At 35.1% G+C, this 24,281-nt stretch overlaps 1 protein-coding gene across 1 annotated transcript in view; it reads left to right on the top strand.

Annotated features, from left to right (window-relative positions):
* LOC150107420 (glutamate receptor 1-like) overlaps positions 1-24,281 on the top strand; it is a 322,254-nt gene that overhangs the window by 286,387 nt on the left and 11,586 nt on the right. The window contains exons 10-11 of the mRNA XM_090391848.1: positions 7,407-7,762; positions 16,074-16,272. Of these exons, the coding sequence (XP_090247974.1) occupies positions 7,407-7,762; positions 16,074-16,272 (555 nt within the window). The remainder of the gene's footprint in view (positions 1-7,406; positions 7,763-16,073; positions 16,273-24,281) is intronic.

Here is a 24,281-nt window from a genome sequence, read left to right as displayed (position 1 = left end):
AAATTTAATGAATTGACAAAAAAACATTACAGGCAGAGTTAATTACAATACTATCAACAAGATTTACTCAAAATAACCACCATTAGCATCGATCACAGCTTCAATTCTGCTTCGGAACCTCGAACAAGCTGATGCTACAGTCTCCCTGGGAAGGGCCGCAAAAACTGTTTTAATTTTATCCATTAACTGGGCTTTTGTATTACTGGAAGTGCGATTGGTGTCTTTTTCAACTGCGCCCCATACAAAATAATCCATGGGGTTAAGGTCTGGGGAGTTTGGAGGCCAAACATTTGGACTGGTGAAGTCGTAGAAATTTTCAGACAACCATTTTTGACTTTTCCCAGAGGTGTGGCAAGGGGCCGAATCCTGCTGCCATACATACGGCCTACCATTGGCTACCCTTGTTATCCAGGGCTTGACTACAGTTAGCAACTCCACGAACAAAGCCCGAATTCCAATGCCAGGGTTCTTCAACACCTGTTCCTGCAGATTTGCGAGGAATTCTGCTGTACGAACGCAATCAGATCGTCTGCTAGGGATCTTTCTTCTTGCTACATCCTCGTAGTCACCATTGCAAGTCTCTAGTTCATGCCTGATTGTTTTTACTGTATTCAGGGAGCATTGGGCAGCAGTCGTAATATCCTTATTTTGATGGCGGGCACGAATCATCATGATACAAGTTATTCTCTTCCATGATTCAGGTGGGTTCCAGCTATCCATCCTTTCTGACATCTTGTATATGAATGAAGAAGGGTCCAAACTTTTAAATGAAGAGAAGTGTGTGTTAATACATGTAACTTACGGAAAAATATAATTAATTATAAATATGTCAAATTTATCCCGAACACCCTGTATATATATATATATATATATATATTTATTGATTTGGTTGCTGTGTTGGAAGTAGGCAGGTGTTTGGGAGGTCAAATGAATGATCTGAAAGGTCTGATCAAAGTGAAATAATAATAATAATAATAATAATAATAATAATAATAATAATAATAATAATAATAATAATAATAATAATAATAATAAAGGTTCATGTAAAATCGGCCAAGCAAATACACTCTACTGTACACGGTTCGTATTTTTAGTCAGGACTTTAAAATGAAATTTGGTTTGGATAAATGAGCAGTTTTATCAATTAAACGATTAAAAAATTAATGACGATAAAAACTTTTATTTTGATCAAGAGAAATATATAAAAGCAATTTCAGATGATGAACACTATAAATACCTAGGAATATTAGAAGCCAGTGATATTCTCCACTCGAACGTTAAACAACAGACAGCAGCACAATGCACCAAAAGAGTAGAAATATTATGAAAACAAAACTAAATGGATTAAACACAATTAGAGCAATGAATTCTTGGGCTATACCACTGATCCGATACACAGCTGGCATAATAGATTGGACAAAAGAAGACCTGGACAAACTTGACCTCAAAAATAGAAAGTTAATGACTATGCATCATGCATTACATCCACGAAGTGATGTTAACCGGTAGTACCTACCAAGGAGAATAGGTGGACGAGGGTGTGCTGCAAGTGTTATTAGACTGTGAAGTTACACCGACAATAACTCTGAGCAAATGTTTCAAGCAATTATACAAGAGGGCTTTCTAAAAGCGACAAGAAACAAATTCGATTACAAAAAGGAACAGTAAAATAACCGATATGCGCGCTGGAAAAATAAACCCTTACATGGTCAATTTCTTCAAGATAATGAGGAAAATATTGACGTGAACAAGACTTGGAAATGGCCACAATATGGACATATTAAAAACGATACAGAAGGATTTATTCTAGCAACTCAAGAACAGATTACAAATTAATGCAATCGAAGTAAAAATGTCGAACATCAATAATAACAACAAATGCAGATTATGCGATCAGAAAGATGAGCATGTAGAATATCTAATCAGTGCCTGCAGTAAGATTGCTTAAACTGACTATGAATACCGTCATGATCAAGTGGCTTAGATAGTGGCCCAGATTCTACCCAGAATTCTTGGGAAGAATCTGAATTGCTCTGTATCACCAGTCAAATTGTTGTTTGAAAGATATCTTGTTTTGACTGAGTATCAATTATGTGAATAAATTATGTGAAATAAATTAATAATAATAATAATAATAATAATAATAATAATAATAATAATAATAATGTCAGATACGTAGAAATTTCGGGTGACTTTGACGTAGTGATTATTGTACTTACACTTACTCGCATATGTTATGTAGTTTGTTGACTGTGGTCTTGTTATCTGATATGTTCTTCTGGTTAATCTGTAGGGGTGGACTGAAGTAATGTTTTAACATGACTGTGTAGTGGCATAAGTGTTTCACCTTAAATATTTTGTGTTTTGTCCGTGCTGCCTGCATAAGTGTGGGTTGTTCCCAGAATATCAGTTTTAACATTTTATCTTGCAACAGTTGTAACCTGTTAAGTCTGTAGTCTGCGCAGAATGCGTATGATGTGATTGCATATCTTAAAATGTTTTCACATAATGCTTTATAGATTTGTGTGTCGGGGCAATATCTTTCAATCGATATAGTTTGCTTGCTATTATCCTGAGTTTGTTGTGTAGGTAGTTTATATGGCTATTCCAACTTCGATCAGCATCGACGTGAAGTCCGAGATAACGTGCTGTTTTCACCTGTGTGATGGTTGTGATTTTAGGATCGGCGCTTTGTGTATAGGAGGATGGATGTCGCATAGTGAGATATTTGGTTTGTATGGGTAGGGTTTGGGGTTTTTTGAATATCAATAGCTTTGTTTTCCCAGGGTTTATATATATACTGTTTTCGGTTATCCAATTAGCGATTTGAATGATGTCGTATGGCATATTTGTGTAAGCGATATTTGCATTGTTGTGAATGAATACTATGGCCGTGTCGTCTGCGTATTGGAAGACTTTGCTTTTTAGGGTAAGATGGTTTATGTCGTGTGTGTATATTAAACAGATAGAACAGCTCCTTTTGATACTTCAGGTTACCGGAAGCTCTTTGCTGTATGCTGATCTTATACGTGTGATGTGCTTTCTGTTTTTCATGTATGCTTTCAACCACTGAAGTAGACGACCTCCGATTCCGGTATGTGTTAGTTTCTTCAACAAGGTTTTGTGTGTTAATGTGTCAAATATTTTTTGTTAAATCAATGAAAACGACTAATACTGTTCTGTTTTTATCCAATACAGCGTTTGCTAGGTCTTTGAAATCTTCCGGGAGTGTTACTGGAAGAATTCCTGTATTTCATTTTTATTTTTTTGAAAGCCATTTTGTGTTTTGGGGATGACTTAGAATGTTTCAACGTATGTGGAGAGCTTGTAATGGACAATGCAGTCCATTGAACCTAGTGGAGAATGTTTCTCTGGGTGAGGAGAAATTGTTTCCTGTAGTTTTTGGACAGAGTTCACGATGTGAATAATTGGAAAGTGGATGTTGGATGGTTATATATTTGTTATCAACTGGTCGAGTCAGTGAATTTCTGAATATCATTAATTTTGTCTTTTCTGAGTTTACGTGTATGGAGTTTTTCGTGAGCCAATCTATGATCAGATTTATGTCGTGTTGCATATTTGTTCGAGCTATGCTTGCGTTATTATGGATGGATATTATTGCTGTATCGTCTGCGTATTGGAATATCGTACCTTGGAGTGGTAGCTGATTAATATCGTGCGTGTAAATATTGAATAGAGTTGGGGAGAGTACGGCTCCCTGTGGTACTCCACAGGTTACTGGTAGCTTCGTTTTGACCCGATACGTGTGATATGCTTTCTATTTTGAAGGTAGTTTGTAAACCACCTGTAATGAGGCCCATCTATTCCAACATGCTTCAGCTTTTCTAACAAGGTTTGATGTGTGAGTGTATCGAATTCTTTAGTTAGATCAATAAAGACTACCATGGCAATTTTGTTTTTGTGTAAGGCCGTATTAATTACGTCTGTAAAGCCTTCCAAGAGAGATGTTGTTCCCTTATTTTTCTGAAAACCATATTGTGTTTTGGGGATAATATGAAAGATCTCAGTGTATGCTGTCAGTTTCTTCAGTATGATCCGCTTCATAATTTGATTGATAATTGGTAATGTTGCTATGGGTCTGTAATTGCTGATTAAATTTATTTTTCCATGTTTGTATATGGGTGTGATTATGGCGGTCTTTAGCATACTTGGTATCTGTCCTGTTTTAAATATTTTACTTATTAATTTTAGTATGATAGGAATTAAACCAGTTGCATGTTGCTTTATATCTTTAGGTCTTATACCATCAATTCCTGGGCCTTTGTTTGGTTTGATTTGATGTATTGCTGAGAGAAGTTCTGCTTCTTTTATGGTTGGGAACCATAATGTCTGTTTTGATTGTGGTACAAGTGGAGGGTCTCGTTTTGTGATTGAGGAAAGATTTCTGTGCAGTCCTTTGATGGAGTCTGCAAAGTATTGGTTAAAGTCATTTGCTAATTGTTGGATAGGTTTTGCGTCTTTCATGACGCTGTGTTTTATGGTTTCGGAGGCGGTGGTGTTGGAAAAAAAAATCTAGCAACTCATTGATCAGATGCCAGGTTTGTTTCATGTTGTTTTGTGCAGCGGTTAGTTTGTCTCTGTAGTAGCTTCTTTTTTGCATTTCTGATTTGTGTTGCAAGGAGATTCCTTGTTATCTTATATTCAGTTTTTAAAGCTGTTTTATTTGGAAATCGCTTTAATTCTTTCCATAAAGCGTCCTTTCTGTGTATTTCTAGGATTAAGTTTTGTGTTAACCAAGGATTTTGTGTTGTTTTTGAACGAATTCTGACTTTCTTTGTAGCTTTCTTATATATTTCCTCCAGTGCGAGTTTAATGTTGTTGTATAAGATATCTTCTGAATCTGATGCCAGGTGTTCCCAGTCTGTTTTTCTTATTTCGCGGTTGACTATTTCTTCGTCTATTATTGTTTTCTGTCGCTTTTCTTCTATGGGACATTGCATGGATATTGTCGTGGTGTGCAGGTTTAGAGCAGTGAAGTAATGGTCTGCTACTTTGCACTTTATGACTGATGGAGTGTAACTGTTTGGTGGTGCTCGGACGTTTATATGACCTAGACAGGAGGCAGTGATAGTATTTCCGAATATCTCTTCTCTAGTACATGATTTTATTGTTGGTATTAGATTATACATGGATAGCTTGTCTAGGTATTGTACAGTGTTGGTCTGGTTTTCGTTTGCAATATTTATGTTTATATCGCCAATTATCATTAGGTATTCGGTTGAGCATATTTCGTGGCTTGAAAGCCCGCAATTGAGTTCGTGCAGGAATTGTATCCTGTTTAGGTTTGGTGGCCTGTAAATAGCATTTAGTATTATTGGATGCTGTCTATTGGTGGTATTAGTGATTTCGAGGCAAAGGGATTTAGCATGCTCCATCTGATAGGCCGTTTCTTTTGCTATTAATTTTTGTTTGATAAATATTAATATTCCACCCCCTCTTTTTGTTTGGCGGCATGATCTATGTTGTTCGAAGGCTGGAATTTGGAAAGCAGTTGCTTCGTCATTAGTTATGGATACTTCTGTAAGAATTAATATATCAATAATATCAGTGTCATTCCTCAGATAAGCCTGTAACAATAACCAATGTTTTCCGATGCTTCTGATGTTAATATGCAAGATTGAGAGACCTCTCGCTTGTACTGTGTGTTGTTTCCATGCATCAAGCGATTCGAAAGTACAACTACTGATGTATTCTGGTGTAATTACATCTGTCTGATGGTTCACATTCATTTTTGTTGTGTTGAGATCTTCTTATTGAACTAAGTTGGAGTCTTTTGTTTCGCTCTGGCAACCTGTCTATATCTTCCGAGCTTTTTATTTGTATAGACTTTGAAGTCTGTGACTTTCTCAAGAATATTTTGCCGTCTTTGATCCATAACAATTGATACTTTTTTCTGTTTTTTCTTTTCTTGCTTGGTTCAAAAGATTCTGATTGAAAGGTGTTAAATACTCAGATAGAAAGATTGGTGTATGTCTTACGATGCATTTAAATCCTTGACTACTGGTTTTTTCAGTCTGCTGGCTTTTATGAGATTGTCTCTTGTAGCCTTGCTTGTCAGACAAACTATGACTGGTGCGGGTTGTGGCGAGCAGTTTTTTGTTCTTCCTGGGAAACCGATTTATGGTCTGAATATCATTATGCTCTAGGGGGATGTCAATTGCATGGCCTAACTTTAAAACTACTTCTCTGAGATTTTCTGTGGATTCAGTTTCTGGAAGACCGTTTATGACAAGGTCTTCCTTATGTTTTTGTTGGTTTAAAACTTCGTATTGTAGTTTCAGGGAATTAAATTCTTGACGGAGTTCCGATGTGTCTTTTATCAATTTGCTGCCTGTCAGTTAATGCTTTAATGCTGGTTTTAATGTCTTTTACCGTTTGTAAGTCTTCTTCGACGTTTGAATTATTAAATTTAACAAACTCTTCATATTCGCTGTTTTTTTTGTTATTTCTTTATTCTGTTTATCAAATAGTTCTTGGACAAGATCTACTAAGCTGGCTTTTATATTTTCTAAACCTTTTTCTAGTAATAAATTTACGGAACTCAAATTATAAGACTCACCAGTATTTTGTTGTCTCTGTTCAATTCATCGTCCGATTCTGCCTCCGGCGTAATCAGTTGCGCCGTGGGTGGCGGCGTTTCTTTGTTCTCTCTACAGTTTAGGCTTCCATTCTTCTCGTTTGGCATTGGATTTGCGTTGCCATGTTGTTTCTGAAAGTCCGGAACATGTAAAGTGAAGATTTCTATGGCATTTCCTGCAGGTTATATGACATCCGTCGGACGGCAATTCCTTCAGGCACTTGTTGCACTTCATGACTCACCTTTCTTCCTTTGGATAGCTGCAAAGATGGCGACGTCCTTTGTTCTATACTCGTTAGCAACCGCGGTGTGCGCTTCAATTTTTAGCACACTCAGATTTTGGATTCCACTTGGCCGATTTCGATGAATTATATGTCACTGTCTTCAGCGTGACAAGTAGAGTTACTTTATGACACTTTTAAATTAGAAATAGGAGTTAGAACCACATTAAAACTATATAATAGCGTTATTTAATTAAAATATATAATAATAATAATAATAATAATAATAATAATAATAATAATATTTGCATTTTAAAAGTTACACTTCTATGTTAGCAACCTGAAAGTCTAACCGCGATAATAACAATAAGAATTCTTGTATACGCAAGAACACTTCAAAAACTTTCAGGCTCACTTGAGCGATCTCATTCCAAACTTATCAAGTCATTTGTTTCCATTGTATCGCTAATAGAATCCACATTGCTACCTAGTATACTTCATTATTTATTTCACTGATTGCTTTAATTAAAGATTGTATATCATACATGTTTGTATTTCTTTTTTTGTTCTGTTTCTCTTCTCTACAGGAAGCTGACATGGCCATTGCCCCTCTAACCATCACCTCTGCTCGAGAAAGGGTAATCGACTTTACAAAACCGTTCATGTCTTTGGGCATCAGTATTATGATTAAGAAGCCCATGAAGAAGAAACCAGGAGTGTTTTCTTTCATGAATCCTCTATCTAAGGAAATATGGATGTGCATCATCTTCGCTTATGTCGGAGTATCCGTGGTTCTCTTTCTCGTCAGCAGGTTTTCTCCCCACGAATGGAGATATCAGGATACATTCGGTGGACCAGCAATATCAAATGATTTTTCCCTTTACAATAGCCTGTGGTTCTCCTTAGGTGCTTTTATGCAACAAGGGTGTGACATCTGTCCAAGGTAGGTTACTAGACACTTTTTTTATTTTCTTCAGTCTTAAGGCTGAAAAAAAAAAAAATAAAGTCCCATGCGTTCTTTCGTTGCATAATTGATCCATTTTGTATCTGTGGCTAATTCAACTACTTTTTCAACTAGTAACTATTTGGCATTCGATTGTGAAACGGAAATAGCGTTATCTGCGTGTGAAACCGGCCAATATTATACATCTTCAGTTTAAACGCTGTTATAAATGTCCTCGCCTTCATGAAGAGAGATTCAAACCAATAAACATTGCTATAAAAAGCACTTTTAATTAAGGTACACAGACGACAAGCTGTTTCAAAGTTATGACTGATCACGAATGGGCAGGTTGCTATGGTAACCATCCGAATTTTCTGATTCCACATAAGAATGAAAAAAAAAATGGAATTTCTTTTGGGATTCAGAAAGTATTAATTAATATTTATTCATTAATAATAATTATTCCTAAAATTGTCATGTTGTTTCAATTCTATAGAAGCGCTGCATGGAATAGGTTCCGTAAATCTCCATCGTCTCGATGGAGTATATTTGGAACCGTATAATTTACAGGATATAGTGACTCGGAGTGCCATAGCAACACAATGAACCCAACCGCACTTCTTCCAGAAAGCAGCGGTCATTTAGATGAAGATGATAAAGCCAAAAAATCCCCCAAAACTGCAGACTCAGCCAACATGTAGAGATATAGGGGCTTTCGCTGATCGTTCTTTCTTGCTCACTACATCAGTTTTCCAAAGACAGACCAATGCATTGAAGATGGAAAGCGTACTTTCTTTAACTGTGAAAGGATTTGTGTATTTTTTTTCTGTCAACGCCCAAGAAAACCCTCGAAAAATAGTTCAATAAAAACAGTGTGGAGTTTTTTTTTATTTTTATTTGTAGGTTTTGTGTGTTTACAGCTAGCTCTTTGATTTACATTCGCAATAGTACACGTGGTCTGCAATCGCTGCTCTGTACAACTCTATAGAAAAGAAAAGATAATATTTTTTATTCTATTTGATATCTTTTATAATCGCCATTTTTGTTAGTATCGAAATAGCATCTGTCAATGGATAATTAATCAAGAATTGTTTTTAGAATTATTCTTTCCATAAATTAAACGCATCAAGAACGAATAGATGGAAGAAAGAATGAAAAAAAATAAAAGAGGACGTCAGACTAAGTAAGCAGAATGTGTTCATTAGAAAAACAGTTACGTAATTAGAAATAATGGAATCGTAAGTGAATTTCTACTTCTGAAAAAGTTAAAGATAAATAAACTAAACAGTGGAGAGAATTTAAGGGATATTAAAAACATAATATCCCACGTAAATGCATCGTTTTAATTGCGTATGACAGTATGACAAGCAGGACATTTTTCACTGAAGGTTGATGCTTTAGAACGGGATATAATTAAAAGCAAAACCATGTAGTGGGTTTCAGTCAGCCAATGAATAACTGAATCAGTTCATAAGAATAGCAGAAAATTAGCTAAATATCGAGTGACAGACATGCTATATTTTTAATGAAGGACTTTTTTTAAAACAAATAAAAATAAGTGCTTATTATATCTCCAATTGGAATGCAAAATTTCTTGTGGTAACCACGAAATTTAATGATTGATAAACATATTCTGTGCAATATCTATGTTTCCTTTAGGACTGAAATAACTGCTTTAAATTCTTTATAAGACTATTTTATCTCTGTTTAGCTTTGAGTTTGCCGCGAAATAAATTTCATGTAAGGAAGAATTTAGGATGAATACAATCTCACACAACTGGGTTAAATGCCTCTGGGTTACTAGAATATTTATTTTTATTACCCTTAGAAGTAGATAAAGTTCTTATTTGATTATTTCTCCGAAATTTATTGCTACTTTGCGTGTCTCAGTTGTTACTTAATCCTCAAAAATGGTGAAATATTCAATCTTGTTTAATGATTTATGCATGTTGATATTAAGGAATGGTGAAAAAAGGCGCTTTCAAAATGGACATCCTAACAACTGAAATCGTCTAAATGGAAGTAAATATTTAAAAGTCAGGTTTCCACTGTGCAAGAAGTAGTATCCTTGTTTTATTTTCAACTTTTTCAAAGAATGAAATAAGAAGGATATAATATGAAAAGATGGAATTGTTAATAAGTAAAAAAAATTCAAAAAATCGTGTATTGATGTAGACTGTTTTATGAAAAATCTTATACCGATATCGTATCTAAACTCCAGTCGGATAATGTAGTCTAAATTAAGCACACAATGCGCAATTTCTCAGGGAGGATTTATAACAATTTAAAATTTAAAAACTGCCGAATTCACTATCTGATTATTAAACAAAACTCCGTTCTCAAATTTGGCTATGAAAAAATCCCGTAAAAGGTTGAAGCCGATCAATCTCTGAATTGCAGACATGTAAATCAAAGACGCAGGACGCAGGACATATATGGCGCAGAGGGTGAAGCTTGACGCTTTTCATATTCCCTGTTGTCTGTTTCGGGAGCAGTGATGGGAGAGATTTGTGAACTATTTTAGCTCGCCCTGAGTGGGCAGAAGTGGTTATTCGTCGTTGGGTGTTAGGATGGCTTTCGGTCTTTTATGTTTCCAGTAGTCATTACCGTCATAGTTTCCGACTTGTTGTATCAGTTGGTTTGGATGGATAGATGTCTTCATAAAGAATTTTTCTGCTAAGGAGCATAGTAGTGGAGAGATGTAGGGGATATTTATGTCCCGGTGGATCTGGGCGTTCCTGATGAACCACGGGGCGTCCAGAATCATTCGCAGGCATTTGTTCTGTAGTCTTTGTAGCTTGAGGATGTTTGTCTTGGAGGTATGGCTCCAGGCTGGGGAGGCGTATATGACTGTGGGACGGATCACTGTCTTGCATAGTAGTATTTTATTTGTTGAGCTTAGTTTGCTGTATCTGTTGATCAAGGGGTATAGCTGGGCGATAACTTTTGAAGCTTTGGTGCATATGCTCTTGATGTGGCTGTTGAAGCATAATCGCTGTTGATTCCAATTGAATCCTGTGGTGATGTATTCTACCAGTCTATGGATTTGATGGGTGGTGTTGTGATTTTGACGGAAGCCGAATTTCTTCATCTCATAGTTATGGATTTGAAATAAATATTGGTGTGTATTTTAATTTAACAAAAACAAACAAAATATATAAAGCAGATAAGAAATTCTGATGCATATTAAAGCAATTATAAATTTCATTATAATTTTTAATAATTTCTTCTTTGCTCTGCGTTATGCCATATCTGTAAGAAATAAATGCTCTCCTCAAGATAATTATTCTTTCTTTGAATTCAGGAATAGTATTATCGAGAATTAGTAAGGGAATTAATTTGCCTAATTACGGCTGTTTTCACCAATGCAATTATCTAATAGCATAATTTGTTGACATATTTAAATTTAAATCTACGAACAAATTGCAAAAGTACAGTAGACACTTCAAAATCGCTTTATGTCTTACCATCTTACCGACTGCAAACAAATATGCAACCCGTATTACCAAATAACTCAACTAAAAGTAGAAAAATCGAAGACTTTCCTCGTGCCTTATTGCTCTTAAAGAAATACTTTTATAAATATTCACCGGTACGCTGCAATAATTGAGCCATCTCAGTATAATAATATCCGTGCCAATTTCTGTCTGTGATATTACGCATGGCTTACCAACTGGATGACAATGTATCGGAATATGTCCACAGCAGATAACATCTTCGTGCACCAGCAAAGAGATCAGTGGCGACCATGGACGATAAATAATTAATTAGACCTTCTTCCATGTTTCTTAAGTATTCCGAAACTCATTTCTTGGCACGCGTACACACACGTACACACACATAGATTACGCCACGAAATAGCGCTCACGATCCGCTATTTATATGCTGAATTACACACTATATAAATATTGACATTTTCTGTTTAATAATATATATAAGCTGTATGTGGGTGTGTAGGTGTGATCTTAGCTGTCTTCAAAATTCTGTAGGAACCCTTTTTAACTATCCTGTTGAGCGATTGCAACATTGATTACGATGATGCATTTCTTTTGTCCGTTTAAGATTTAGCATTTCCCGTCGCCCACCCTACTAATTTCAAAACACACTTCAAAACAATTCATTTCAACGCATAGAAGTAAATGTGCTCTAGAAGTTCTATGTTCTATAGAAGTAAATGTGCTATCGAACTCATAATAAATTGACGCATTTCCCAGATCAGTCACTCATTTGTGATTTGTAATGAACTGGAATTAGAAACTCACCCAGTAATATTCTGGATCAATTTATTACAAATGGCTACCTCTCGCTCTGCATTTAATAATCAGTTATTATACAACTGAACATTTACAGGTAGAAATGACGATGTAGTCATATGCACCAACGTTTAAAAAAAAACTGATTTCCTAAAATAAAATAAAAAAAAAAACACTTCCGACAATTTGCTTTAAACACAACTAACGAAGTGGTTAAATCACTTTTTATATTCACTGGATGATTCATTTCTAATACCGCTTTCATTCTATTCCATTTCTTAATGGAGATGCATCTAATGAGAGAGTGTTCACTTGAACAGCAGCTGTTCTGTTTACAAGCATCCATCGGTGAAATAACATTTTGATTCCACTCTTGTAAAGCTCATCTCTCTATTTCTGGTTTAGTTGGACAAGCCATTGATCAACGAAATCCTATTTAAGCAAAGAGATTAAATTACTACTAAACGCAGAAATTGATTGTTCACCATTCATAGCGAGAGTTCATTAGATAGTTGAATGTCAAATCTCAAAGATAATGTATGATTGCGATCTAGTAATTTGAAAAGTAAAATGAAAAACTAAATTGCTTCTATATTAAAATAAATATGATGAGTACTAAGCATACATTTTTGTCAATGGCAAAATACTTAGTTAACATTTTGTTAACATTTTATGAATACGTTATAAAACACAACGTTTTTGTAACTCTCTACTGCAGGTTGATCCAAAACGTATGATTTGTTTTCTTCTTTGAAGATAATTTTTAAACACAATGTGTTCGGAAACCCATATATATTGCTCATATGTGCTTAGCTTTTCTAAATAGAGTTCACGTATTTTTCAAATGATATAGACAAGTAGACAACTATAAAATTTATGTAGTTAGTTCTTCACATTTGATGCCGTAAGGTCACTCCAGTACCTCCTATGGTTTTGGAATTTCTGCCAAAGAAAGTGGTACGATCGCAGATTTCCTTTTACACAGAATTAGGAAAACAATCACAAACATTCATGCACGTAGCAGGATTCGAACCTACAGACAATTGACTGAAGAATGGCCAACTAGGCCAGCAAAATTTAAGTGACAAAATGTAAGACACACACACACACACACACACACACACACACACACACACACACACACACACACACGTGTGTGTGTGTGTGTGTGTGTGTAGCTTTTTTATTATTTTTACATTACCAGTCAATGATTGGAGACGGATGTCACCATAATCCTAGCATTAATCTGGTATGCTCAGCATGTAGAATTTTAATTCTAATGTGCGATAATTTGTTCATTAGAGTTTCTTAACCGTATCTTCAGCATTTGTGGAATGTGTGAAATATTGCTCAGTGTTTTTCTTTAAATTCTCTGTATAGCGAATGAAATATCGGAAATAGTTCACCTTTAACACGCATTACTTCTGGTATCTAGCAGTACATGTGGAGGAATGCTGTTCGCCATTGGAGATTTCAGCTTTGTTTTCTCTTATAATTACTCGTGTTTCTTGTTAGCATTTCGGCAGTCGCCAGTTCACGTGATTTCATTAATATATGCGTACAACGAATTGCCGAGTTATTTCTGTTTACATTCTCTGCTCCGTTTACGGAACGATGGGGCAATTTTCATCTCAGATCGAAATTAAAAAGGACTAACGTATAGGAAATAGACAGACAGAAATGATAGTAGTGAAAACACAGCTATGTTTAAACTTCGTATTTATAGTTACATCTACTAATAATAAGAAACATCCGTCTAATGACTTCCGGCATTCTTAAACAGTTGGGTTTTTCTGTAGAAAATTCTTCAGTATAAAAATCGCACTAAATAAATTTGATTAGCGTAACTTAGGCTGGAAATATCAGAATTGATAAAGCAATTAAAGAGCTATAACCTTTTCTCCCGAAGCGAATGAACCAGTCTGGGACGGGGCCAATTACTTTTTTTTTTATCGTAATTTGTGTTTTCCTTGGATGGAAAGTCCGACCACTCAAGGGACTCACTTAAGGAAGAACCTCCTCTACTTAACTTTAGCTTTCTCGATGTTCGTTGTGTACGATCCAACTCCACCTCTACTCACCCCCCCCCCACTATCCCTTGGAGCTGTTAGTTGTGTATATTCGCCGCATTTGTCTCAAAATAATGTTTTCCCTCCCTTAAACACCCTCTAAAATAAATAAATTACATCTTGTATTGAATCCACATTTAGTCACTCAGCCTAATTTTATTCTCGAGACTGATTCAAAATAAATAAATAGATTCACAAACGCCTTTTATTCCCCAAAGGAAATAGGCAAGGCTATTTAGCCTTAACTAACTTTTGAAAACTAGAGCAGTTAGCTTCACTCTTAGCCTATCACAGAACTTCTTGTCTATAACTGTCAGTGGTTTTAATTGGCATACGCCAAAGAGAGTATGGCAGACAACTCCCCCTTCATTTTGGGTTCCTAACATTATATATTATTGCATGAAATAGTGTGAGTTCTACAGTCAATTTTCTTGAATTTACGTGATGAAAACCTGAGTAACTCAAACCAAAAACGACTTATTCGTGCCAGAGATCCACAATCTCGGGAACAGGCGATGAAAATCTTAGAAAAGTTCTTATAAATTATACACAGTACTTAAAAGCAGACTGTTTAGTTTCAGCTAATTTGACACACTGAATAAAACGTAATTAATTTCTGAAAAAGAGACAGTTTTAGCATTCTGATATATACCTAAAATGGATAGGAATACCTTTATGTGATTCATGTCTGCCTTCTACAATCATGGAGTCTGTTAAATAGGTTCAGATTGTTTTCAGTCTCGGTCCCATCTCAGTGCACTTCCACTGAATGCTATTTATATTGTACATCTTTGAAAAAATGTTAGCATACTGGATTACAACGTGGACTGTCCCTATCAGAAGACCTGACTACTAATGGAAGGGCTAGCAAAAAGAGCCTAATCAAACAGCCTTGAAATATTCATGAAGGTAGGCGAATTGCATGTACACTTACGTCATTGTAGCTTATTTAAGCACTGTTCTCTGTTATTTTAATTCCAGTGGCATTAGTGTTTCTTTACGCTGTCGTTCCGAAGTCTTCCTTCTGAGGTTAAAGGACTAATCTTTAAAATTAAAAAAAAGAAGGTTTAACAAAGTTTTGCCTCAGATTAGCGTCTTGATTCTTTACTCTCTCAACTTCCTGTAGAGGGCATCAAGTTCACGTGTCTTACCCATGAGATCCTTCTCAGAGACGAAATATTTGCCTAGTAATTAGATAACTGTCACAAGCTCAAGAAAGTTTTTCCGTGTCTGCCCCTTTTAAGTGATGTCGAGTCACCAAAAGCTTTCTTAAGTAATTTATGGAGAGAAATGCGTCGTGGACTTTTAATCCCTTCGAGCTTCTTTCTTAACTCCTCTTCGATCAGGTTATATTAACAGAACGTAACGACCAAGAGCTCTACAATAAGGAAACAAGAAGGGAAAATAAAATTATAAGAGGAAGAACTATTACTTAAGACCTGTAGTAGCATGAATCTCGTCTTTGAGAACTTGCTTGTTTGCTGAAGAAAAGATCTGTTCTCCCTTGCCTTTGTTAGAAAGAATGATTACATAATATGGCATTTATATCACCAAGCTTAATGGCATTTTTGTTCATAGACTGTAACTAACATCACCGTTGTTTTCCAAAAGGTGAACAAACCAGTTTGGCCAGCATTGTGAGTCTTGTCTATTGGTGTATCGTCTTCTTCGACTGATCGTACTGGAATTGAATGCCGACGATTTACTGGAATTTGTGACATATCCCTTGTGATATATTTACTGAACTAGGTGACACAAACCCTCATGACAATTCACTGGAAATTGTCAAGACGTATGTGGGTTTATAATGTAATACTTATTTAGCTGAACATACACAGTAGAAATGTACAGCAAATGAAATATGTCATTTACAGTTAGAATAAAAATAATTATTTTATTGCTATTATTAATCGTTAGATGACGTTTTTTGCATGTCTTAATTCATATATCTCCAAACCGAATCGATGATTCTTCTGTCTTGTATTTCAGATCAGTATCCGGGCGCATTGTAGGAAGTGTATGGTGGTTCTTCACTCTCATCATTATATCATCTTATACAGCTAATTTAGCAGCTTTCCTGACAGTCGAAAGGATGGTCACACCCATCAACTCCGCAGACGATTTAGCAAAACAGACCGAGGTGGAATACGGAACGTTGATGTACTCTTCCACTCAAGAATTTTTTAGGGTAGGTAAATACCGCGTGATATTATCTTACAAATGTTTTAATTCTTTACCAAATATAACACGTTATTCCTAATCTATTATTTCCTCTGGATGACGAGAAAACTCGCACTTTTCATTTTTTTTTTTTAAACCAAGGAGTATATATTACAGTTGTAAATTTACAGACCTTGCAACAGAAGTGTTAGGAGAACTGGCTATCAATGGCCTATTTTTTAAGAACACGCTCAAATTCCAAGTAAAATTTGTTAATACAAAGAAAATTAACAATCGAAGTATACATTTATCCAATGTGTGGATTACAATTTTACATGTTAAATTACACAGTGCAGATTCAAGAGAGGAGCATCGTATGTTTTCAACGCGTCCAATCAATTCAAAACTACAAATCTTTTTTTAAACAGATGCATTGTCTTCACCCACGATACATTGTTACAAATATTTATTCTTGATGTTCTTAAGCAATGTTGCGATTGTTGGTTGATAATCAGAAATACTTCATCTAAGTATCGCTGATTTCAAATGGTTCTTTTTTTTTATTTAAATAGAATTTTATCAGACAATTTTTTGCAAACAATGCAATAAAAATATCTGATCTACCACAGAATTCTGATAATGTTTATACATGTTTTCCTGATTTTGAGTAAGAAGTTTCGTGGGAAGTAGGTACAATCGAATCCCTGTTGTTGTCATATAATTTATTTGCACGCTTGCAGCTGAGGTGTCTGAAAAATACGAACAACCTTTCTATACTTCATCTTGTAAACTGGATTCCATTAGCTAATTACGGAAAGAATTGATATGTGAAGTTTCATTTGTGGATAATTAACGATGTTTTAGTTAATGTGTTTCATTTTTTCCTAGATGGTTAATATGAAATCTTAACACGTACAAAATTGAACTACAGCCAAACTAAATTGCCCTTTTTTTCAAACCCTCATATAAAGTAAATGTAATTCACTTTTTATATATAAAACGAGTCAGTGCATTTACACATAAAAATTGGTAGCGACGAATAATTTAGAACACTTAGAAATTTTAGGTTGTTCTAAAATATGTTTTAGAATGGTACTTTGAATTTGGTATCTCCTACTTTGGAAGATGATCGTAAAAATAAATAAATAAAATAAATCTTCTAACGTCTTTTATTCCCTAAAAGGGAGAAGGCGAGACCACCTCTTGACGCAAACGTTTTTGAAGGTGATCTAAGATTTTTGAAACTAATTTTGAAAAAAATTTGATTCAAATTAAATGCTATTATTTTAAGGAATTGGTACTGGAAGATTATGTATTTTTTCATTTTTGCAATTAATAAAATGAGACTATTTTTGAATTTCTGGAACAGCGACTGACTATAAGGAATGCACATAAAGTGCACATTGTGCGATTCGCATTTGTATGAGAACAAATGAGGGTCATAATGTGAACGTAGCCATAAGCATCTTCATATTGCAAAGTTTCGTAATAGAGCTCAATCAGAATAAAATACTTATGGCACCAAACTTGGGTGGAGAAAAGCACTATTATGATTAGAAAAGATTAACCGTTAACTGTGTTGACAGTTCTGAAGATAAGGTAGAACACGAACAAAATACATTGTAAAAGGAACATTAAAATACAAAAAGAAGAAAAGTAAATAAAAAAATATATAGAGATAAAAACAGAATTTGCGTTTTTTCTATTTTTGATACAAAAACTTTTCTGGATACTCTAGACTAAATTATTAAAATAATGTCCATGTCCATAAATTGACATTGTGTGTGTGTGTGTGTGTGTGTGTGTGTGTGTGTGTGTGTGTGTGTGTGTGTGTGTGTGTGTGTGTGTGTGTGTGTGTGTGTGTGTGTGTGTGTGTGTGTGTGTGCGTGCGCGTGCGTGCGTGCGTGTGTGTTCCAAAAGAGTTTGATCGAAATGTCTGTTGTCGATTGAAATTCTCCAACGCCATTTTCCTCAAATATGTTACATACCGCCAGGAGTGTTGCTAATCCGTCGGTGTTCATCCTTGAACAACGTATACACTTTTCTTTCCTTTGGGAAGTTGTAAAATAATGATACGTTTAATCTCTCTCTCTCTCTCTCTCTCTGTCTCTCTCCCCTTCTCTCTGTCTTGATGATCGTTCACCGTGTAGTTTATTTGCTGCTGAAGCATTAAACATAAAACATTAAACATCCCAACATTTGCACGTTGTATTCCTCCTCTTACAACAGTTTGTCGCATTTCCATTTCTTATTGATAATTCATGTTTTTAATCCAGGGATTTTTGAATACGACACTTCCAGAATGTCTTACAAGATATAAGAAACCGAAAGGCATGCATACAAATCTAGTGTTTCTCCAACAGTACTTTTTTTTTCATATATCATAGCCCTACACTGTATTTAACAACATTTTCCAGTTTTAAAGTGTTGAATAATGAACAGATATGACGTATTCTTAATCCTGAAGATTTCTAGTCTAAAGAAGTTAAGACGTTCGACACTAATTATGGGCAGTTTTTCAGATTAAGCGTAACATAATTTAATCTGGGCGCATGTCCTCGCGGTTAGCCTAGTCATTGTGCGCTTCGCAACCATATGCCTGGGGAAGGAGTGTCCTAGGTTCGATTTCCGTCGACGACGCGAGGAGCTTAAGGATCTTCCTCAGCCATAGCCAAGTTAGCCGGTCTTGGGCGTGGACAGTAGGGTTTTTCCGCCACTTTATCTGGTGTTTTTCATCCCGCAAACCGGATAAAATTGGGGGGACTGAGATGGTGCCGTACCTCCCCGTAAAGGGGACTCACGACCGTGTACCATCATACGATTATTATTATTATCTGAGTGCATGTGAAGATGCAGTCAGATTAGATTTGTCTTAAGACTCCTCCTAACATTTAGGATGAGTCTTAAGGTGTTATGCAACTTACCAGAGGCCGCTATTTCTGGCCAACAAAAATGTGGATCTTATAGAACAAGTTTAAAATTATGCTGATATGACATCATTAAATGTGTACAATAATATTCATTAACTATTTATTAAATTAGCATGGAAAGAATAGTAGTCTATTCATTTAAAATAGATTTTTGTACAATTATTGGCGATGTTCTGTATTCTTGGAAGAAAACTCAGCTTCTTAGTATGATTACTGGCGAAATGGCGCCCATTCAAATACTTTTTGAGCTAACGAAAGTGTTCACAAACCAACAGAGTACGATATGGACTGAATAAAAGGGTTTTTCACAGTTAGTTCTGCCTAATCTCTAACAGCAGATCAAAGTTTCATCTTTCAAGACTGTGCCTAGGGAGTAATCTCGCACAATATCGATTGGAGATAAGAATTACAGATATCCAAATGGATTTTTTTCCACTTGTATAAACAGTATTGAAGTGACGTGTATTGTGTTTGGTATCATCCTTCTGCTATTGAGAGTAATTGCTGAGCAGTTTTGTTAACGTGGATAAATATTATGATCATCATCTTTTGTCGGCGACACTTTTTCGACAGGATATGAACATGTCACTTTACTGGAATTTTCCTAATCTACTGACGAAAACACTGACACCACGCTTTTCTATAAGTCTCACCTTTTTTATACGACTTTAGCAAACAAAAATAGACTCACTGCACACTGTTCTTCTTCTTTGATGCTGGCTTGCATTACATTACTGAGGAGAACCGATTAGTGATGGTCAAATACCTCACGTAAATAACAATGACGTTTCTTACTGATACTTGCGATCGTATAGCCCTTCTCGATGTGTTCTTGGCTATCTGGAGGTGTCGGATAATAATTTTTTTTTAACATTTTATTATTTCTCAGATAAATTACATACATAATATGAACACAATTATGCATAACAAATCCTTTCTCGTAAAGTTTTTTTTTAAATAATAATAATAACAATAACTATTTACAACGTATATTATTATAATATTCATAATGATGATTATCACAGATGTTTCTTTGCAATTTTACATTCTATATATACAATATCAATGGATATAATCACTCTATATTGCATACTTTTGTTGCAGTTATTACATACATTACATACATTTGATTACATATGATACATTACTTATATTTGTTTATATATGATACTTACATTACATACATTTGTTTACATATAATACATACATTACATACATTGGTTTACATGTGATACGTACATTGCATTACATGCATTTGAACATGATACATCTTGGATGAGAACTAGTTTCTATGCTTTCATCCTCGAAGCTTATATGCAAGCTTATCTGAGGATGACACCAGTTGGTTATTATTTATTGGTTTTTTTTTCTGTGTTGGGAAACTACAAAATCTATGATTGAGAAATTCGCACGCACGCACCCACCAACCCACGCACCCCGCCCCCCACACACAGTAACTTGAAATGTATTGATGTGTCGCTGAACTGGAAGCCTGAACGAATATATTGTGTTTCATTAAATTTGTATGGTATTTTGGGTGCGTGTTTCTTGTTCATAGTATGTCCTTAGAGCTCTTTTCAGGTTATTGTAGTTTGTAAGGTTTCTATGTTTAAAAGGTAATTTCTTTATCATGTCTAGGATGTAGAATTTTCGCGTGGCCTTTCCGTAGTGATTGTTGTATTCATATGTGATATAATTAGTTGTCTGAGGTTTTGTTATACGGTATGTATTTCTGACTGTCCTATAGTTGGCATCGAAATAATGTTTTAGCAAAGCTGCATAGTGACATAAATGTTTTCCTGTCAGTATTTTGTGTTCTGACATTGCAATGTATATAAGGTCGTTATTTTCTCTTTGTTTCCAAAAGATCAGTTTTGTCATTTTGTACTGTAGCGACATTAATGTATTTAATTTGTAGGGTGCACAGAAAGCATACGTTGTTATAGCGTATCTTAGTATATTTTGGCACAGTGCTTTGTATATTAGTGTTTTTAGGCGAATGGGAACTATGTCTTTTAACCTGTAGAGTTTGCCACTTATTATGTAGATGGTTTATGTGGCTATTCCAGTTCATATCTGTATCGAAGTAAATTCCAAGGTATCGTATTGTTTCAACCTGAGTGATTTTGCTGTTCTGTGTGTTTTTTATGTTGGAAAGTGAATGTTGGATGGTTATATATTTGATATCAACTAGTAGAGTCAGTGGATTTCTGAATATCATAAATTTTGTCTTTTCTGAGTTTAGGTGTATGGAGTTTTTCGTGAGCCAGTCTATGATCAGATTTATGTCATGTTGCATATTTGATTGGGCTATGCTTGCTTTATTATGGATGGGTATTATTGCTGTATCGTCTGCGTATTGGAATATCTTACCTTGGAGTGGTAGCTGATTAATATCGTGCGTGTAAATGTTGAATAGAGTTGGAGAGAGTACAGCTCCCTGTGGTACTCTACTCCACATCTTACTGGTAGCTCTCTGCTTCGGTATGACCCGATACGTGTGATATGCTTTCTATTTTGAAGGTAGTTTGTAAACCACCTGTGAAGAGGCCCGTCTATTCCAACATGCCTCAGTTTTTCTAACAAGGTTTGATGTGTGAGTGTTTCGATTGCTTTAGTTAGATCAATAAAGACTACCTTGGGAATTTTGTTTTTTTCTAAGACGGTATTAATTACGTCTGTAAAGTTTTCCAACAGATGTGTTGTTCACTTATTTATCTGAAAACCATATTGTGTTTTGGGGATAATAGGAAAGGTCTCTCTGATGCTGTGAGTTTCTTCAGTATGATCCGCGCCATAGTTTGATTGATAATTGGTAATGTTGCTATAGGTCTGTAATTGCTGATTAAATTTCTTTTTCCATGTTTGTATATGGGTGTGATTATGGTGGTCTTTAGCATACTTGGTATATATCCTGTTTTAAATATTTTATTTATTAATTTTAGTAGGATAGGACTTAAACTAGTTGCATGTTGATTTATATCTTTAGGTCTTATACCATCAATTCCTGGGCCTTTGTTTGGTTTGATTTGATGTATTACAGAGAGAAGTTCTGCTTCTTTTATGGTTGGGAACCATAATGTCTGTTTTGATTGTGGTCCAAGCGAAGGATCATGTTTTGTGATTGTAGGAATATAATATTATATATTCCCACAATCACAAAACATGATTTTATGGTTGGGAACTACAATGTGTGTTTTGATTATGGTCCAAGTGTAGGGTTACGTTTTGTGATTGGGTGAATATTTCTGTGCAGTTCTTGGACGGAGTCTGCAAAGTATTGGTTAAGGTCATTTGCTAGTTGTCGGGTAGGTTTTGCATCTTTCATGAAACTGTGTTTTATGCTTTCGGAGGCGGTGGTGTTGGGAACAGAATCTAGCATCTCATTGATCCGATGGCAGGTTTGTTTCATGTTGTTTTGTGCAGAGGTTATTTTGTCTCTGTAGTATCGCTTTAATTCTTTCCATAAAGTGTCCTTTCTGTGTATTTCTAGGATTAAGCTTTATGTTATCCAAGGATTTTGTGTTGTTTTTGAATGAATTCAGACTTTCTTTGTAGCTTTCTTATAAATTTCCTCCAGTGTGAGTTTAATGTTGTTGTATAAGATATCTGCTGAATCTGATGCCACGTGTTCCCAGTCTGTTTATCGTATTTAGTTGACTATTTCTTTCTATTATTGTTTTCTGTCGCTTTTCTTCTGTAGAACATTGCATGCATGTCTTTGTGTGCAGGTTTAGAGCAGTGAAATAATGGTCTGCTACTTTGCACTTTATGACTGATGCAGTGTAACTTTGGTGGTGCTCGGACGTTTATATGATCTAGACAGGAAGCACTGATAGTATTTCCGAATATTTCTTCTCTAGTACATGATGTTATTGTTGGTATTAGATTATACATTGATAGCGTGTCTAGGTATTGTACAGTGGTGTTCTGGTTTTCGTTTGCAATATTTATGTTTATGTTGCCAATTACCATTAGGTATTCGGTTGAGCATATTTCTTGGCTTGAAAGCCAGCAATTGAGTTCGTGCAAGAATTTTATCCTGTTTAGGTTTTGTGGCCTGTAAATAGCATTTAGTATTATGGGATGCTGTCTATTGGTGGTATTAGTGATTTCGAGGCAAAGGGTTTCAGCATGCCATGCTCAAAGTGATAGGTCGTTTCTTTTGCTATTAATTTTTGTTTGATAAATATTAATATTCCACCCCCTCTGTTTGTTTGGCGACATGATCTATGTTGTTGGAAGCCTGGTATTTGGAAAGCAGTCGCTTCGTCATTAGTTATGGATACTTCTGTTAGAATCATTATATCAAAATGAGGAATTATCAGTGTAATTCCTCAGATAATTTATTTTATTTTATTTTTTTAATATATTTTATTGATTGCTAAAATATTTATACATACAATAAACATCTTGTGTGACATTGTATCTTATAATTTTACAGAGTTCAGCACTAAGTGCTGCAATTCCTACATTGGATTTCAATTAAAATTTTTAATAATACTTTTTTTGCATATATATTATGTATTTACAACACATGTTCTTCTAATACTAACAATGAAGATTATACAGAATTTTTTGTATAATTTTTTATTTTATTTGTTTATTTTTTTTTTTTAAGTTTGAGAAAGAATGATTATACATACAAATTTCTGCATTTGCTTATAAGGATGACTTGTAGATGAGTGAGGCAAGTTAATCCCACCTACTTCGAAGCTTCGGTTAGCTTTTATGAAGAGAGTGGGATTTAGCCTTCACTATTTATGTTGTTGCTACTGTTTATGTATGGGATGTAGGCATTGGATGCTAGAGATTTGTGATGTGTATATTAGTGCTAATGGTTTCTTAACTTTGTTGGTATATTTTCCAGAGTTCGTTTTTTAATGTTGTAGATATCTATGTGTTTTAATTTTCTTGGTAGGTTGTTGAGTTGCGTGGGTATCTGATGTGATCTCACAAAAGAACCGTATGAGTTGTTGAAGGGTGTGGGGATGTAAAGAGTTGTTGTAGGTCGTGTTATACGATATGTGTCTCTGTTGTTTCGCCAGATGATATTGAAGTAATTCCTTGTTAATGTCAAGTAATTCCTTGCTAATATCATGTGGTG

The sequence above is a fragment of the Typopeltis vanoorti genome, chromosome 4, assembly GCF_054136105.1.
Source record: "Typopeltis vanoorti isolate ZY-2024b chromosome 4, IOZ_Tvanoo_1.0, whole genome shotgun sequence".
NCBI classification, from domain to species: domain Eukaryota; kingdom Metazoa; phylum Arthropoda; class Arachnida; order Uropygi; family Thelyphonidae; genus Typopeltis; species Typopeltis vanoorti.
This window is presented reverse-complemented; position numbering and strand designations above follow the sequence as displayed.